Source organism: Rhinoderma darwinii, chromosome 5 (assembly GCF_050947455.1).
Source record: "Rhinoderma darwinii isolate aRhiDar2 chromosome 5, aRhiDar2.hap1, whole genome shotgun sequence".
Taxonomy (NCBI): domain Eukaryota; kingdom Metazoa; phylum Chordata; class Amphibia; order Anura; family Rhinodermatidae; genus Rhinoderma; species Rhinoderma darwinii.
This window is the reverse complement of record NC_134691.1, coordinates 301,705,177-301,723,915: the sequence shown is the minus strand read 5'-3', so window position 1 is coordinate 301,723,915 and position 18,739 is coordinate 301,705,177. Positions and strand designations below refer to the sequence as shown.

The window sequence follows — 18,739 nt, the reverse complement described above, 5'->3', positions numbered from 1 at the left end:
TAATTCGGGCGTATTACGCCTCGAATTACGCCTACAAACATCTGCCCATTGCGTGCAATGGGTTTTACGGTGTTCTGTTCCCATGAGGGGTAATTTTATGCGTCGCTGTCAAAATACGGCGCGTAAAAAGACACCCGCGAAAAAGAAGTGTAGGTCACTTCTTGGGACGTTTTCGGAGCCATTTTTCATTGACTCCATTGAAAAACAGCTCCAATAATGTCCGTCAAATACGCCGCAAAAAACGCGAGTTGCTGCAAAAACTTCTGAAAATCAGGAGCTGTTTTCGCCTGAAAACAGCTCCGTATTTTCAGACTTTTTGGTCGCTGCGTGTGAACATACCCTTAATGTCAAAGGAATTTGGCTGCCTGAGATAATCTATTGAAACCGTAGCATACTGTCCATGTAAAACCTGGAAAGAGCGAATAAAAAGGTTACGTTTAGAAAACCCATTTTCATATGTCTTATTAGGGGATTCTGAGTTAAGCAGGAGATATGTCTTGGCCAGAGTAGAGAACGGCTACAAAAGCATCACTCGCTCTGGAGGACCTGTCCTGCTTGAATTTTAATGAGCACTGTGTAATGCTTAACTTTCCCTGTGGAGGTGCTGCAGGGAAATTGAACACTTACTACCAGGGTTTCCCCACAGATAACTGATCACTAAGGGTTTCCAGGTGAGTAGATCTTGTCCAAAGTGAAGAACCCCTCTTAATTATCTTTTTTTTTTTTTCTTTTTAGTTATCTCAGGCGAACTCTCTTTTTTAAGCTTTATTTACATAAAACCAGAAAACTGAATAGCAATAGACCTCGCCACGGAGACCTCTGTGGAGAAACTGGTTAAAGTGACGTTCAAAGATATTAACATGAAGTCTGATGTGTGTAGATATATCACCCCATTACTAGGCTTGGGCCACACAGCAACATTGGTTTTTGTTATTACCTAGACGACCACATTGGCGTTTACCCCAGCATAGCAGTGTGATTCTTCATCCTTCGGCCCCATGCACACGAACGCAAATCTGTGGGTGAATTGCGGCCCCATTCATTTCAATGGGCCCATTCACTCTACCGTAGTTTCCAAGGTCCGTGCATGGCCCAGGAGCCTGGACCGCAAAAATAGACATGTCTTATTACGGCCGTGTTTCGCGGTCCAGGCTCATAGAAATTAATGCACGCGGCCATGTGCATGGCCCGCAATTTGCGGGCGACACTCCGCAGCCGTCCGACCCGAAAACCACGGCCGTGCACATGGCTACGGTCGTGTGCATGAGGCCTAAGACGACTCACCTGTTGTTAGGAGTCCCCCTCTAATTCTCCCCTGGCCCCTCCTACATCCTTGGTATAAAATACAAATTTATGACCAATAATCCTTACTAAACCATCAGCATGCTGTAATGCTGCTGGGGTTTAGTGTTCAAAACCTGCCCAGGTCAAAACCGGACGTATAAGCAGTAGTTAAATAAGTTACAAGTTACTGTGAGGAGACCGATGCTGCTCCCGGACTGATTTTTATTAACTTATTATTTTACTAACCATGGCCTAAATGGCCGGTTTGGACATGGATAGGTTCGGAACACTAAACCCCAGCTACATAATGACATGCTGGTGGTTTAGTGGCCCCAAATCTAGTGACCGCTTCCCTTAACCCCTTCGTGTCTAAGCCATTTTTTGATTTTTCATTTTCGTTTTTCACTCCCCGCATTCCAAGAGCCATAACTTTTTTTATTTTTCCGTCAATAGTCGTGTGAGGGCTTATTTTTTGCTGGACGAACTGTAGTTTTTATCGGTACCATTTTTATCGGTACCAAAGTATGAACTTTTTTTTATCACTTTATTAAAAAAAAAAAATTTGAGAGCGAAGTTGGCCAAAAAAACCAGCGATTTTGTTTTCTTTATTTTGCACGGCGTTCACCGTTCGTGTTAAATAACGCTATATTGTAGTAGTTCACACTTTTACGGACGCAGCGATACCATTTTTGTTTACTTTTATTTTTTACATTACTTTAGGGGGAGAATTGGAAATTGGAAATTCATTTTTTTTGAACTTTTAATTTATTTTTTTCACTACTAAAAACTTTATTCGCTTTTTTTATTTTTTACACACTTTATTATCCTTCTAGGGGACTTGAACCAGCTGCCACAGGCAGGGCTTAACAGAGGCAGAGTGTAGGCAGTCCTGGGGGCCTTCATTCGACCCCTGGGCTGCCATAACAGTCGTCATCCCCTGATCTCACTGCGGGGGTTGGCGGGCCGATGAGCTGTCGGAGGGGGCCGCCCCCTCTTTTCAATGCCTCAGATGCTGCGGTTGCGATTGACTGCAGCATTTGTGGGGTAAAACAGCCAGGAACAGCGCGATCGTTGCTCCCGGCTGTTAGTCCCGGGTGTCCGCTGTAAAATACAGCCGACACCCGTAGCATATGGCGCGTGCCCCAAACATCAACCCCCGCACCCGGGCGTAATAGCATATCCGGGTGCGAGAAGGGGTTAAAGGGATTTAAAAGAAGCTGTGACTGTGATGCATTGGTCCATGGCAGTTTACTCGCACCTCTGTATTTTTATACATACACTATATTATGTGACTGTAGTTGGGTGTAGCTGTCATTAGGACTCATTTACTATATGCAGGTATTTAATGAAGCACATGGCTGCTGTGTATGATATTCTGAATGTGTAAAGTGGAATTTTTGACGAACGCCATGTAATAAACTCTTTGTCACAAAATGTTGCGGTTGTCCTAATTTTTTGAGGCGTTTGGCACTTGTCAGTTAACCCCTTCCCGCTCCTTGACGTACTATTACGTCATGGCAGCTGTATCGTTCGCGCTCCATGCCGTAATAGTACGTCTCGGGAGTAACGGCCGTTTCGGCCGTCCTCCCGACACATACAGGAGCTGTGACGCTGCTGTCTTGTTCAGCAGCTGTCACAGCTCCTACAGCGGGGACCGATCGCTGTGTCCCCGCTGATTAACCCCTTAAAAGCCGCGTTCTATAGAGATCGCGGCTTTTTAGGGGTTAAGCTGCCATCGCCGGCCTGCTACGCGATAGCGGCCGGCGATGGTGACTATGGCAACCGGACACCAAACAATGGCGTCCGGCTATGCCATAGACGGAAGCCTAGTGGGTCCTGACAACGTCAGGACCCACTATGCTTGCTGTCAGTGAGTAGCTGACAGTTCTAATACACTGCACTACGCATGTAGTGCAGTGTATTAGAATAGCGATCAGGGCCTCCTGCCCTCATGTCCCCTAGTGGGACAAAGTAATAAAGTAAAAAAAAAGTTAAAAAAAGATGTGTAAAAATAAGAAAATAAAAGTTTTAAAAGTAGTAAAAGTCCCACTTTTTCCCTTATCAGGCCTTTATTATTAATAAAAATATATAAACAAACAAATAAACTATACATAATTGGTATCGCCGCGTCCGTAACGGCCTGAACTACAAAATTATTTTGTTATTTATCCCGCACGGTGAACGCCGTAAAAAAAAATATTAATAAACCGTACCACAATCACAATTGTTTGGTCACTTCACCTCCCAAAAAATGGAATAAAAAGAGATCAAAAAGTCGCATGTACCTAAAAATGGTACTGATGGAAAATACAGTTCGTTACGCAAAAAATAAGTCCTCGCACGGCTTTATTGATTGAAAAATAAAAACGTTATGGCTCTTAGAATAAGGTAACACAAAAAGTGAATGATTGTTTACAAAACGTATTTTATTGTGCAAACGCCATAAGACATAAAAAAAAACTATAAACATCTGGTATCGCCGTGATCGTATCGCCCCGCAGAATAAAGTTAATATATCATTTATAGCGCACGGTGAACGCTGTAAAAAAAAAAGTATACAAAAACAATAGTAGAATTGCTGTTTATTAGTCACCACGCCACCTAAAAATGGAATAAAAACTGATCAAAAAGCCGCATGCACCCCATGAAAACTACAATGGATTCCTCAAGGGGTCTAGTTTCCAAATTGGGGTCACTTTTGGGGGGTTTCCAATGTTTTGGCACCACAAGACCTCTTCAAACCGGACATGGTGCCTAATAAAAAAGAGGGCTCAAAATCCGCTAGGTGCTCCTTTGCTTCGGAGGCCGGTGCTTCAGTCCATCACCGCCCGAGGGCCACATGTGGGATATTTCTCTAAACTGCAGAATCTGGGCAATAAGTATTGAGTTGCGTTTCTCTGATAAATCCTTTTGTGTTATAAAAAAAATGGTATAAAAAGAGTAAATTTCACCTCTACTTTGCTCTAAATTTCTGTGAAACACCTAAAGGGTTCATAAACTTTCTAAATGCTGTTGTGAATACTTTGAGGGGTCTAGTTTCTAAAATGGGGTGTTTGATAGGGGTTTCTAATATATGGGCCCCTCAAAGCAACTTCAGAAATGAACTGGAACCTAAAAAAATAAATAAATGAGGCAATACTTCGCTTCTTACATTATACTGATAATGAGCCGTGCCCACTCCGAGATGACCCCAGTTTTGACCGTTTGTATAAACGGAGACCCCTATTAGACCGTTCCAGTGCCCGGTTTTCCCAAGCATACACCCCCGAGAAGTGTTTTTCTATTGATGAGTCCCTGGTACATTTTAAAGGGAGGGTTCAATTCCGCCAGTACCTGCCGGGTAAGAGGGCAAGGTATGGCGTGAAGATGTATAAGCTGTGCGAGAGTGCATCAGGGTATACCTACAGGTTTAGGATATATGAAGGAAAGGCCACCCCCAAACCAGACTGCATCCTGGACTACAATAGGTACATGGGAGGGATGGACTTGTCAAATCAAGTCCTGAAGCCCTACAGCGCCATGCGGTGTAGTATAAGAAGCTGGCCGGGCACATCATACAGAAGGCTTTGTACAATGCGTATGTGCTACGTCGATGTGCAGGCCAGAGGGGAACTTTCCTGGAATTTCAAGATCTAATCTTTAGGGACCAGGAAGGGGGGGCGCATCGTACCAGGGCAACACTTTCCAGGAGAAGGTCCCCAAACCGGTGGAAAGGGAAAGAGTCAAAAGAGGTGCAGAGTCTGCTATAAGAGGGGGATAAGGAAGAACACAATATACCAATGTGACACGTGTCCCGAAAAACCAGGGCTCTGTATAAAAGATTGTTTTAAAATGTATCATACATCCCTTGATTTTCAATTTACCCTGATGCACTCCGCACAGCTTACCCCCCTCATCTTTCCCTTCTGAGCCCTGCCGTATGCCCAGGCAGCTGATAACAGCCACATGTAGGGTATTGTCGTACCCAGGAGAACCCACATTACAATTTAAGGGGTGTATATCTCCGGTGGCGCATGCTGGGCACACTATATTGGACACTGAAATGGCATATACATATATAAAATTGCAAATCTCACACTGCACCATCTGCTGCGCATTATCTTTTACACAGTACCTGTGGGGTCAAAATGCTCACTACACCTCTAGATGAATGTCTTAAGGGGTGTAGTTTTTAAAATGGGGTCACTTCTCGGGGGTTTCAACTGTACTGGTACCTCAGGGGCTTCTGCACACATGACTTAGCACCAGAAAAGCTCCAGTAGGCCAAATGGTGGTCCTTTCCTTCTGAGCCCTCCCATGGGCCCAAAGGGCAGTTTATCACCACAAATGGGGTATTGCCGCACTAAGGACAAATTGGGCAACAAAATGGGGTATGTTGTTCCTTGTGAAAATAAGAAATTTTGATCAAAAATGACATCTTATTGGAAAAAATATCATTTTTTTCATTTCACAGCCCAATTCAAATAGGTGCTGTGAAAAACCTGTGCGGTCAAAATGATAACAAAAACCATAAATGAATTCCTTGAGGGGTGTAGTTTCCAAAATGGGGTCACTTCTGGTGGGTTTCCATTGCTTTGATACCTCTGGGGCTCTGCAAATGCGACATGGCACCCGAAAACCAATCCAGCAAAATCTGGACTCCAACAAACACATAGCGCTCCTTTCCTTCTGAGCCCTCCCATGGGCCCAAACGGCAGTTTATCACCACAAATGGGGTATTGCCGCACTAAGGACAAATTGGGCAACAAAATGGGGTATGTTGTTCCCTGTGAAAATAAGAAAATTTGATCAAAAATGACATTTTATTGGAAAAAATATCATTTTTTTCATTTCACAGCCCAATTCAAATAGGTGCTGTGAAAAACCTGTGCGGTCAAAATGATAACAAAAACCATAAATGAATTCCTTGAGGGGTGTAATTTCCAAAATGGGGTCACTTCTGGTGGGTTTCCATTGTTTTGATACCTCAACGCCTCTTCAAACCTGGCATGCTGCCTAAAATATATTCTAATAAAAAAGAGGCCTCAAAATGCACTAGGTGCTTCTTTGCTTCTAGGGCTTGTGTTTTAGTCCACGAGCGCAGTAGGGCCACATGTGGGACATTTCTAAAAACTGCAGAATCTGGACAATACATATTTAGTAGTGTTTCTCTGGTAAAACCTTCTCTGTTACTAAAAAAAAATTGAATAAAATTGAAATTCAGCAGAAAAAATGAAATTTGCAAATTTAATTTCCACTTTGCTTTAATTCCTGTGAAATGCCTGAAGGGTTAAAAAACTTTCTATATGCTGTTTTGAATACTTTGAGGGGTCTAGTTTTTAAAATGGGGTGTTTTATGGGGGTTTCTAATACATAGGCCCCTCAAATCCACTTCAGAACTGAACTGGCACCTTCAAAAAAAGGCTTTTGAAATTTTCTTAAGAATATGAGAAATTGCTGTTTATGTTCTAAGCCTTGTAACGTCCAAGAAAAATAAAAGAATGTTCAAAAAACGATGCCAATCTAAAGTAGACATATGGGAAATGTGAACTAGTAACTATTTTGGGTGGTATAACCGTCTGTTTTTCAAGCAGATGCATTTAAATTCTGAAAAATGCTATTTTTTGTAAATTTTCTCTAAATTTTGCAATTTTTCACAAATAAAGACTGAATATATCGACCAAATTTTACCACGAACATGAAGCCCAAAGTGTCACGAGAAAACAATCTCAGAATCGCTTGGATAGGTTTAAGCATTCCGACGTTATTACCACATAAAGTGAAATATGTCAGATTTGAAAAATGGGCTCTGAGCCTTAAGGCCCAAACTAGGCTGCGTCCTTAAGGGGTTAAGGCAAGGACCTCAGAGCAGAAATATAAAGTTCTACAAATGTCATTTTTATTTTTTAGACCTTTATATTAATTTCTAAAAAACGGAAAAAGAGCAGCACCGTTCAGTAAGTGCAGGGTGCAAAGGTACTGCTCGGACATACAACCAATGTCCCAAATAACCAGCAGAATCCAAAAATACAAGACAGCACTCCAAATTGAGTGATAAAATAGGATCACTTTAATGACCACTTGCGACGTTTCATCCCTACTCCATGGGGCCTTTCTCAAGCAATACAACTCGGTGAACAGTGCACATATAAATACATGATATAATAAAAGAAATATAAATATAATGTTGTAGAATTCATCAGTTTAGATACATATTATATAGTGAAAAAAATCTTCAATGTGATGAACAGGATATGATGATCGTATTTCATCAAATATTAAGAGGGCATTTTGCCCATACTGTATATAAGACCCAAAAAAAGTATTAAGTGCCAATACATAACGTGCAGGTGTACAAAATTGAAGATAATAACTTTTAATCAATAGTATTGGGCTCCCCATCTGGCGGATCCCCCTCACTTCCTCCATGCTGTTCCAATCTCTCGCCGTCTTCCGAGAGTAAGTGCGCATGCTCAATTGCTAATTGAGTGGAGTGCATCCTGCGCATGCTCAATTGCAATAACATCACTCTTGTCAGCTTCACTGAGGAATTAACCCTGTAAGTACCATTTAAGGATAACCGATTTAGAATAAGTTTTTTGAAAAACTTTGCTTCCGTCCTCTGAGTTTAATTATGTCCAATAAAAGATGCTCGTCCCCCCTAGAACGGGGACGTTTCAACCTTAACAGGGAATGGCATGATGTCCTATCCGTGTAACACAGACCGTATACATGTCGCCCCAAATGGACTATTATGACCTCTAGTGAGGGAAATTGAAGCAGTTGACTATAACATAAGACATACTCTGTTTTTGTGTTCTCTTAGCGTTTTGCTTTTTCTCATTTCTTTATATTTTTTTTTCAGCAAAGTTTTTCCTCTAGATTTGCGTAATGATTTCAGAAAGACAGGTCTGGCTAGTTTGTTTGCAGACAGACATATACTATAAGTTTTATTTCCTTTGTTTGAAAGTCCTGGCTGCATCTTCTGAATATGGTACCAACATCTCTAATTGCAGGTTACCAATCAGGGCACCACAATTTGATTGTATCAGTGAGGGAATGTTTTTTTTATTACATTTTCTAGTAAAACAATTTTGGGCTCTTTAGATTCCCAGGTATTATGAGGTATTAAGGACTTGTCCACATGCAACGGATTTGCTGCAGAAAACTTCCAGAGCGTTTACACATCAACTAGCCGACAATCCACTGCGGAAAATCTGCTCCATTTTATGCAGAATTAGGTGCAGATTTTTATTTTTACTGTGGAAAACAGTGCAGATTTATTGTTGTGTTTTTTTGGTGTGTTTCTTCAAGGGCTGTGTGATGGTGATTATTTCTTCTTCCTGGGATGTCATTTCTACTTCCTGTAAGAAATTCGGCAGCGTTTCCGCAGCAAATTATGCAGTAAATTGTAGCTTGCTGCAGATTGTTGTTCCTTATCGATTCCTATGGAGAAGAAAAGGGAATCCGTCCACTTGCCAAAGTAAAAATGGACATGTTGCGAAAAAAAAATTATGCAACGCATGTGAATTTCTGGACGGGATTTTACTGCATTGTGTGGATGACATTTGTTAAATCGCCCACTTTGCTGCATGTTTTCCGCCCGCAATAAGGCTACAGCATCCCTGCAACTTAAACTCCCCTATGTGATGAAAATTGCATGTAACTCGCAAGTATTGCATAAAATTCCAATGCAAATTTACATGCAGCCCCAACTTAAATCTCATAACTCGATAAGCAGTGTCCATCCAGTCAGTAATTCAGTCCAGAAATTCGTCTGCGGTGTCATTTTACTTCCACAGTATGTCAATTATTGCTGCGGAAAGTGGACTGATGCCCTGCGTTTTTCTGATGTACTGTGTCATTTGCTGCGGAAACCCTGCAGCATTTCTTACAGGTGGTGGAAATGACATCACGGGGAACAAGAAATATCACCATCACACAGCCCTTGAAAAAAAATGAACCAAAAAAAGCACCGCTAAAACCTGCATTATTTTCCGTAGTAAAGAACACATGAAATGGTGCGGATTGTCTGTTCGTTCATGCAGAAATGCTGCGAAAATTTTCCCGCAACAAATCTGTTGTGTGGACAAGCCCTTAAAGTTCTGTTAATGAATATTTAGCTGATGTAGAAGTTGTAGAGCTGGTAAATAGTCACATGTAGCCGCTTGTTCGGGAAGCCTCTTCGCGTTGTGGCAATTCAAAGCAATTCTTGTATAAATGATAAAATGGCTCCTTTCCTCTCCAGATGTTGTTTTGCTCAAACGACATTTATCTAGCGCACCTGAGAGAAAAAAAATCAATAGTAATTACTCGATCACCGGCACAACTCATATGATGTGTTTTAAAGCGTGTGAGTCACAATAATGGTCACCGAGCCCACATCAAATGCTGCCGGCTCATCTACTGGTGAGTAATGCGCTAATGGGTCTCTAGACCACTTCAGATTTACTGCTGTGATTTCCTTATATAAGGAGTATTTTCATTATAAAAAATGAAATTCAAAATTTTTGTAAAAAATTAGATTTTGTGCTTTCTGCATGGTTTAGCCATAATAAATCCCAAAAAATTAGTGAAGATATATATATATATTTACACAGAAAAAGACCAAATAGCTGTTTTTTTACATACCTTTTTAAGGCCAGGGCTCCACTGCGGTTTTAAGCACTGCTATTATTGCACTCCGTGGTCATGCATTATCACATCTAAGGGCAGAAACCACAGCTTCCGTTTGCATCACCATTGATAACAATAGTGACGGATACTTTGCTAATGGTTTCCGTTCGTCACATTTGTGTAAGGGTTCCGTATTTTTGACTGAATCAATAGCACAGTCGACCGCGCTATTGATCCTGTCAAAGAAAAAAGGGAACCTTACCCAACGGTGACAAATGGAAACCATAAGCAACGGAAGTATTACCATTGAAATCAATGGTAATGCAAATGGATCCTATGGTTTCCGTTTGCCTTTCCGTTGAGGAGTTCCTCCGACAGGTCAGAACGAACCCCTCAACGTAAACTAACGCTGATGTGAACAGGCCCTAACCCATCGCAAAGCTCTAAAATTGTGGCCAAATCACCATCGAGCCCAGGCCTTAACTAGTACATACTAAAAATCACTAAACTAGCATACTCGGCTGTTTGTCCATGCACAAGAAACCACTTCTCTGACAGAAACGAATGTCCAAGCAACTCCGTTTCCAGTATGTTGTCTGGGTCAGACTACCCCTGATCTGACTTTTATGACCTATTTCGCCAACACACTATTAAACTTTTTAGTGGGAAGACTCTTGAGGTACAAAATACCCATATGATATGAAGGGTTAAAGAGGCTCTGTCACCACATAAGTGCCCTGTCTCCTACATAATCTGATCGGCGCTGTAATGTAGATAACCGTGGTTTTTATTTTGAAAAACGATCATTTTTGAGCAAGTTATGAGCAATTTTACATTTATGCTAATGACTTTCTTAATAGACAACTGGGCGTGTTTTTACTTTTTACCAACTGGGCGTTGTGCAGAGGAGTGTATGAGGCTGACCAATCAGTGTCCTACACTTCTCATTGTTACAGTCCATTGTTAGGCTGGATTCACACGACCTATTTTCAGACGTAAACGAGGCGTATTATGTCTCGTTTTACGTCTGAAAATAGGGCTACAATACGTCGGCAAACATCTGCCCATTCATCTGAATGGGTTTGCCCACGTACTGTGCAGACGACCTGTCATTTACGCGTCGTCGTTTGACAGCTGTCAAACGACGACGTGTAAATTGACTTTGCAACATAATTTGAGCCGTCGTTCATTGGACTCGATGAAGAGCAGCTCAAGATATACGAGCGTCACAGACGCCTCGTATATATTACGAGGAGGAGCATTTACGGCTGAAACGACGCAGCTGTTTTCTTCTGAAAACAGGCTGTCATTTCAGCCGTAAATGACAGCTAGCGTGTGAACATACCCTTAGTGTGATTGTGCAGTGAGAGAAGTCTATTAAGAAAGTCATTAGCATAAATGTAAAATTGCTCATAACTTGCTCAAAAATGATCGTTTTTCAAAATAAAAACCACTGCTGTTATCTACATTACAGCGCCAATCAGATTATGTAGGAGACAGGGCACTTATAATCTGGTGACAGAGCCTCTTTAACCACTGGATTTTTGGACTATGCAGTGCCTCGTAGGTCCTGTAAACGTGTCGCCAGTGCAGAGAACCCTTGGGTAAATATCTTGTTTGTCCTGGTGAAACGGCAGTTCTGCCCCACCCCCAATTAGTAGCGTTTACGGGTTAGAACTGCTTGCTGGCGGGAGTGTGACGCTTTGCATGCTTGAGTTCCCTCTTTGCCTGCCTTACTACTGCAATATACAATTGATGGACTGCGTTATAAGAACTGCAGTGCAGCTGAAACAATGGAAGCCACAGTGAGTCATTTCTGAATTATAGTGGCTTGTAGGAAAGCTGGGTGACAAGCAATGTGACAATCAGTACTCCTACCACAGTGAATGTGAACAAGCTTTCTGGGGTTGCTGAATGGCGGCGTCTCCCTAGTTATCGCTGCTAGTGGCCATCACTGTGGTGTTAGACTGATTCACTGTCCTGGAATGGCCACATATTTTACTTGCCAGCGTTTTTCAAAAATGAATAAATAGAATATAGTTAATAGATGATGTAAGGATAATGAGACAGAGCTGTATCTTGGTCACTTTCTGAAAATTTATATTCAGTGGTTGGGTCATTTTTACAGAAGTTGTCTGCTGCGTCACTTCCAAGAAAACCCAACCAATCCAATTTTAGGTAGATATTGATAATCTCCGAATTAGTCATAAGGCATGTTCCATTACTGATTTTTGAACTACATCACAACTTAAAGGGGTTGTTTCATCACAGACAGCCCTTCAATATAAGAGCCACCATGGTGATCGCCTTATCACTTCAGGTATGATCCCGAATACTCTCGGCTGTTGGCTGCTTATTTCTCCTGTAGTGGCCAATACAGTACTGTAGTATTAGATCTGGCCACTCAAAATAAGGTAATGTATAGATGAACTGGCTATGCCACAGCTGCTGCTTGTTACCGGCTATCCACTCCGGTTCATAGAGGAGCGGACCCCTCTCTATAACATCCATATGCCCTAAAGTCCAGATGAAACAACCCCTTTATGCCTGGAGTAACTTTGTAGAGTAAACCTTTCATAGTCCTGCGTGCAGCCAGCAGTGTAAATAATAGATATGTTCACTATAATTACCATGTCCTCCATCATGAGGGCGTCTCTATTGTAATGGTTTATTTTTTAGAATGTCTCTAGTAGAGACTAGAGGTGAACATGTATATACAGATATATAACTGATTTAATTCAGAAGACTGCAATGCTGCAATATAGACAGAAGGTTTGTACCGTTGATAAATCAGAACACAAGGTTTGTGTTAAAAGGTGAAAACATCTCGTCTAAATCTGTTCTTTCTTTCCTCCATTTTTAGTGAACAACTTTGCGCTTTTTGTTATTGCGGTGAACGGAGTCTCTTGGGACAAGGTGAATTAAAACAATTTAGTTCAACTCCTGGCTTTCTCCTTCCCTGGAAAACACTGACTGAGAACAAAGACCTAAATGGCTGCACTGGCACCTGTAAACCCCCCGAAAAGTCAGCAAAACGAGGGCACCTGAAGTGAGTATTCACTCTTTGCACATTTTATTTGGGTTTATTTTTTTTTCTTTTTCCATATTTTTTATTAAGGGCCGGTTCACATCACCTTTTGTTTCTGCTGAGGGGTTCCGTCGGAGGTTTCCGGCTTAACTCCTCAGCGGAAAGTCAAACGGAAACTTCCGTTTCCCTCACCATTGAACTCAGTTTGACTTTCCGCTGAGGGGTTAATCCGACGGAAACCTCCGACGGAACCTAACGTTGATGTGAACACACCCTAAGCTGGTGTTAGTTGTAATTTGTGTGCAGGTGTATGTATCTAGTAGCTCTAGTTCTGTGTCTATACCACTATTACACCTGGTTTTTTTCTGTCTGTTTATTACACCTCTATTTTCTATTCATTTATTTTTTTAAGATAATGTTTGGATATGGAGGTCAATACGAATCCCACTGATGGCAGAGGGATTTAGAAAGAAAAATAAACGCAACTGACCAGAAAAAGTTGCACATAATAATTTTTCTATGTGATCGGTGTATACGTGTGAATGTGTTTTGGTGCATGTTTGTGTATATATAATGTGTGTGTTGTGGCCTCGTCCGTGCCAGACAGGTAGACCACGAGCAGGATTTGATGTAGCCGTACAGGGTTTTATTCACATCAAGTTAAACAGGGTGTTTTTCCAGCAACAAATAAAGTCCAAAGGAAAAAAAATATTGTGTGTGTATATAATCAAGCTGGCCTAAAGACTACAATAATTACTTCGCTACTGCCTTATTAGACATTTCTCTCTAACCAGTTTTGTCACTCGAGCTCCGTACTGATATGTTGTCATCAGTATATATCATCGCATTGATGGTTCTGTTCAGACACCTGTATCCAGCATGTTGCAAAAATTGTCATTATTGCAAAGATCAGTTTTTAGTTCCGTTTTTAGTCTGATCATTGCAGTTGTCCAAAATTGTGAACCACATATGGGACTGTTATAGTGTCACTCCGATTATACTCTCCTGCCTGAACTGACATTGGGCAGGGTGAGACGCGCCTGCAAGCTAGGAGGTGCGATTTTTCTGCCATGAAGGTTTTTTTTTTTTGTTGTTGTTGGTTTTTTTTTAAATAAAAAGAAAATTACTTCACACGCAAAATTGTGTTTTAGCAAATCTAGGTAGTCATCATTTATAGTTGTTGTCAGTGCTGGTTCTAGATTGGACGGTGCCCTGTGCAGTACCTTATATTGATGCCCCATCATTCAGGTGTACCATATAGGTACCAAATAATGCATTTATACAGTGCCAAAATTTCACTTCCCAATTAATAGTCTTTCCCAAATCTTTGGCATTGAGGAACCCCTGTGGGAAAAAAAAAAATCTTCTCAGGGAACCCTTACCAATCAAATTTTATTTTTTTTATGAAAGAAAAAAAGGCTCAAAAAAGTAATTCAATGCTTATAAATCACCGTTTGCTATTAGCCCCTGAATTTTGCTTTGAAATGAAAACGTGGCTTACCTTTTTAGTTTACACCTGGGTTTGCTTCTCTTTTCAAATTCCTAGACGTTGGTCGGTGAGCTTGGGGTAAGTTCTACCTCTCAACATTATGTGGCTTGTCTGCAAAATGAAATGCATTTAGTAACAGCCACTGCTCCCCTTTATACTCAGTGTCCCCACAACTGCTTCTGTGCCAATATATAGCAACAGTCCTATTGCGCCATGACGGACGCTATGCCCCCTTATTGACCGCCACTGTGATCTCATAGCTGCCTTCATAACAGCCACAGAGCACCCATAACCGTGTCTGCATCCTCCTAGTAACCTCTACCTCCTGCACATGAATATATAATATATATTTGCACATATATAGTTGTACACATATTTACAGTTAACCTATATTTACCTCTGCAGTTTATCCCGCCATTTTTTACTCTTCAGCGCCGCTCTCTGCCCTGATGTTTGTCCGCATTAGAACGTTATATGATGGACCACTGCATACAAGTCTGGACGGCAGGAGTGTCGGGACATCCACTAGGTGTGTAGGGATTCCCAACCCGGTTCTGCTGCACTGGTAGGGAATGTAACCACATGCTTTGCAGTCGCCTTTCCATAGTTTGGACAAGCTCTGGAGAAATGTGGTGCCGGCCAGCAGGGTCAGTGGTGAAGCCTTCAGTAGTGACAGGTTGGCTGTCTTAGTTGAATGCTGGTTATCGTCTAGTATTGCTGTCCTCTCCATAGTTACATTTGCTTGTGTTTTCTTATACCAAATAAGTAAATTGCTTACATGAGAATGGAAATCTGGCTCGTAAACGACAGTTGGTTTGGAGAAAAGATTTGGCTGCATTCTTGATTGACAATGGATTTCTGATCAAGTAAAAACATTACTTGTATTTTATCTTTTATATTATATGTAGATGTAGCTCCTTCATTTTATATTCAATCTGTTCTATGTAACAGCGGTGGAATAGCAAGATTATGATAAAATGAGTCAATTATCAGGAAGCGGACCAAATCTAGGCCTCTAATCTATGGACTGGCAGACATGAATTGATCAGAACGTGTAAATCTATTTGTAAGCAGTCTGTGTGTGGGGGGGGGGGGGGGGGGACTTTTTGCACTTAGATGTACAGTAGTGTTGTTCAGAACCCTCACTAGACATGTAAGAAATGATCAATTCTAGTTTCATTTAATGATTTTAAGCTTTGGACTATGGTTTGCATACCTGCTAGTAGAATACTGTATATGAGAAGCCTGATTCTGGCAGCTGATTTGGGGATATATGCTGGCCAAACATGCTGATGATCTAATGTGTATGGGGACCTTCCAACTGTCCTCCAATGGCAGATGTAGGGGGAAGGAGGTTCCCCGTGCCGATCATTTGTCCCCACGGGACACCTCATGAAGATAGATGCGATTTAGCAGCGGTTGCTTTAATTTTTTTTATACTGTAAAACAAGAATTATTGCAGAATGCAGCCTTATTTTGCAAATACTTTTGCATATTTTCTAATTCAAATACAAAGCTAAAATCCAAATTCTGCTGGTTTTCTGTTACTGGCTTGCAGGGCATTGTTGGATCCCGGTTGACGGGTAATGTGGACCTCGCACTAAGTTTCTGAAATAAAAAAAATCTATGTTTTTATAATATATTTTATAAGAGGTCTGTACATCTTCCTAACATAAAGTTGATAGGTTACTAAAAAGTAGGGACCAATAGAAGGGAGTGTACCTGCAGGATCAGACCACACGGCTTGTGTTTCAGAATGTGGACACCTATATCTGCATAGTAGCTTTGGACCCATATAGAATATTTTTTCTATGAAGACTATTTGAAAATTTGCTGTATTTTTCACTTGATTCATTGAAGCAATTTTAAAAATTAGTTGTTAAAAAGATGTCCTTAATTTCATCAGTACATGTCACCAATCTTCTGTTCCCCTTTAAATGCAGCCTAAACATTTTGCTAGCCCACTGCTGACACATGAAGGTTCAATCCACGTAGCGCTGTATACGTTTGTCTATTCAGGTCGAGAAAGAGCTGTGTGGATCGACTTTGCTCACACTAGCATATTGGCTTCCATTCATAACTGAGCCATAAGGCCTAGTTTACACTGAGTTTTTTGACAGGGAGAAAAAAAAATCAGCCTCAAAATTCCTTGAACTGTCAGTTGTTCAACGCTTTATTTTTTTCTTTTGTTTTTTTTTTTTCCTTTTTAAATTCTTCTTTCTCCCAGCTGTTGCATGCAATGAAAAAAACGCTCCAAACCAGTGCCGCAAGTTTTCTGCCTCCCATTGATTTTCAATGGGAAGTCTGAAGCATAATCCACTCGAAGAAAGCATATGTCGCCCCCCCCCCCCCCCCCCCCCTGTGAGTGGCTAGAACAGGTAAGATAGAATTCATGGCATTAATCCAGTTGGGCTGACATTGTGAACTTCATCCAATCAATATGGGAGCTGCACTCTGCCGCTGGCCACCCACCTGCTAATGAAACCTCTGAGGGGTAACGAAAAACCATGTGGAGCTGAAATTAGACAATTGTCCTAAGATTTGACGCTTTCTTCAGACTCTTCTCTACAGGGGGTGTTGAGGTGTATAAAGAATGTGACATTCTCCCCTTCTTTCCGCCTTATGTTCTGTCACTAGAAGGTGGCTGTTTGGGGTCGGTTATGTGCGGTCACTAGAAGGTGGATGTTTGGGGTCGGTTATGTGCGGTCACTAGAAGGTGCATGTGATAGCTTTTGATCTTCCATTATTAGATGATGACTGTATTCAGCACTGGTGAGTAGTCTGTATTTTGTATATCAGTCTCCTATCGGCTTGCTCATGTCAGGGATTGTCCGATATGAAATGTGTTTTACGGAAGAAATGAAGTTGAAGTAGATTGTGGCCCCTGCTGAGTTGCAGGATGATCCGGGTTTAGGACTCCTGGGGTTTACTATTGATGTCTCCATGTGGTCCGGAGTCAGATGCTGCTAGTATTTATCTATACGGTTTTCAATGTCCTGCGTCGCAGTAACATACATACAGACTGACTGCATTGTGCCTTTGTATCTGAATAATCATTTTCACAGCAGAAAATGAAGTAAGTGGTGCTTATTTTTCTGAGCGGACTGAAAAGGGCAAAAGCACGAAGTGGAATTAACGTGTGATTTAGTTATTATCGGAGGGGGAGGCTGTATAACCCTGCAGTTTGTTTTACCTGCTGCAAATATACTCCAGTGTTTGTCCTGAAGCTTACCAATCCATCATCCATCATCCATCCATTCATCCATCCATCATCCATCCATGATTTCTGTGGCTTCATTAGCTAATATATACCCTCACCTCTAGTGGGGGTGTGTATATATAAAGTCCTCTTTTGGGCTAGTAAATTAACTTGGGGATTGTGCAGGGTTAAAAATAATTTTTTTTTTTTTCTTTTTTTTTTTTTTAAGCCAACAACCTATCTGTCCATGGGCCCTCTCTGTTACTGAAGTTCAGGCCCATTTATTTAAATGGTATTTTTTTTTTTTTTCGAACCCTGGGGAACCCCTTTAACCCCTTCACGACCACCCCACGTAGATTAACGGGTTGCAAAGCTGGTCGTTGTGCCTGCAGCCCGTTAATCCACGTGTGCTCCTAACAGAGCACACAGACGCTCCCCGCAGCCCGGCATCTCCCAGTACAGGCTGCTACTAGCAGCCTTAGTACTGGGGGAAAACATCGGGTCGGATCACAGCGGTGATCCGAACCGATTAACCCCTTAATTGCGGCAGTCAATAGTGACCGCCGCATTTAAGTTGTTATAGCAACATCGGCACCCCGCTACGCGATTGCGGGGGCCGATTGTTGCGGGGGGGGGGGCGATTGCTATGGCAACAGGAAGCCTAACAAAGGCTTCCTATCTGCCATTACGTTAGCCGATTAGGCCCCGCCCAGAGGCGGAGCCTGATCGGCTTGCTGTCAGTGAACAACTGACAGTTCTAATACATTGCACTACATGGGTAGTGCAATGTATTAGAACATCAAACAAACAGTTGGACCTTCAAGTCCCCTAGTGGGACTAAAGAAAAGTGTAAAAGTTCTAAAAATACAATAAAAGTTTCAAATAATAACACAAAACACAATCGCCCTTTTTCATTTATCAAGTCATTTATTATTGAAAAAAATAATAAAGCCATACATATTTGGTATCGCAGCAACCGTAACGACCTTAACTATAAAAATAGTATGTTATTTATTCCGCACAGTGAACGCCGTAAAAAAAAAACTAAAAAATACTGACATAATTGATATTTTTTGGTCACTTTGTCTTCCAAAAATTGAAATAAAAAGTGATCAAAAAGTCGCATGTATCCAAAAATGGTGTC

General features: G+C 41.4%; 1 protein-coding gene across 8 annotated transcripts in view; it reads left to right on the top strand.

The window, feature by feature from the left end:
- KMT2C (lysine methyltransferase 2C) overlaps positions 1-18,739 on the top strand; it is a 219,778-nt gene that overhangs the window by 73,469 nt on the left and 127,570 nt on the right. For all 8 annotated transcript variants that reach the window (XM_075827356.1, XM_075827361.1, XM_075827357.1 and 5 more), the window contains exon 4: positions 12,743-12,928. In XM_075827356.1, the coding sequence (XP_075683471.1) occupies positions 12,743-12,928 (186 nt within the window). The remainder of the gene's footprint in view (positions 1-12,742; positions 12,929-18,739) is intronic.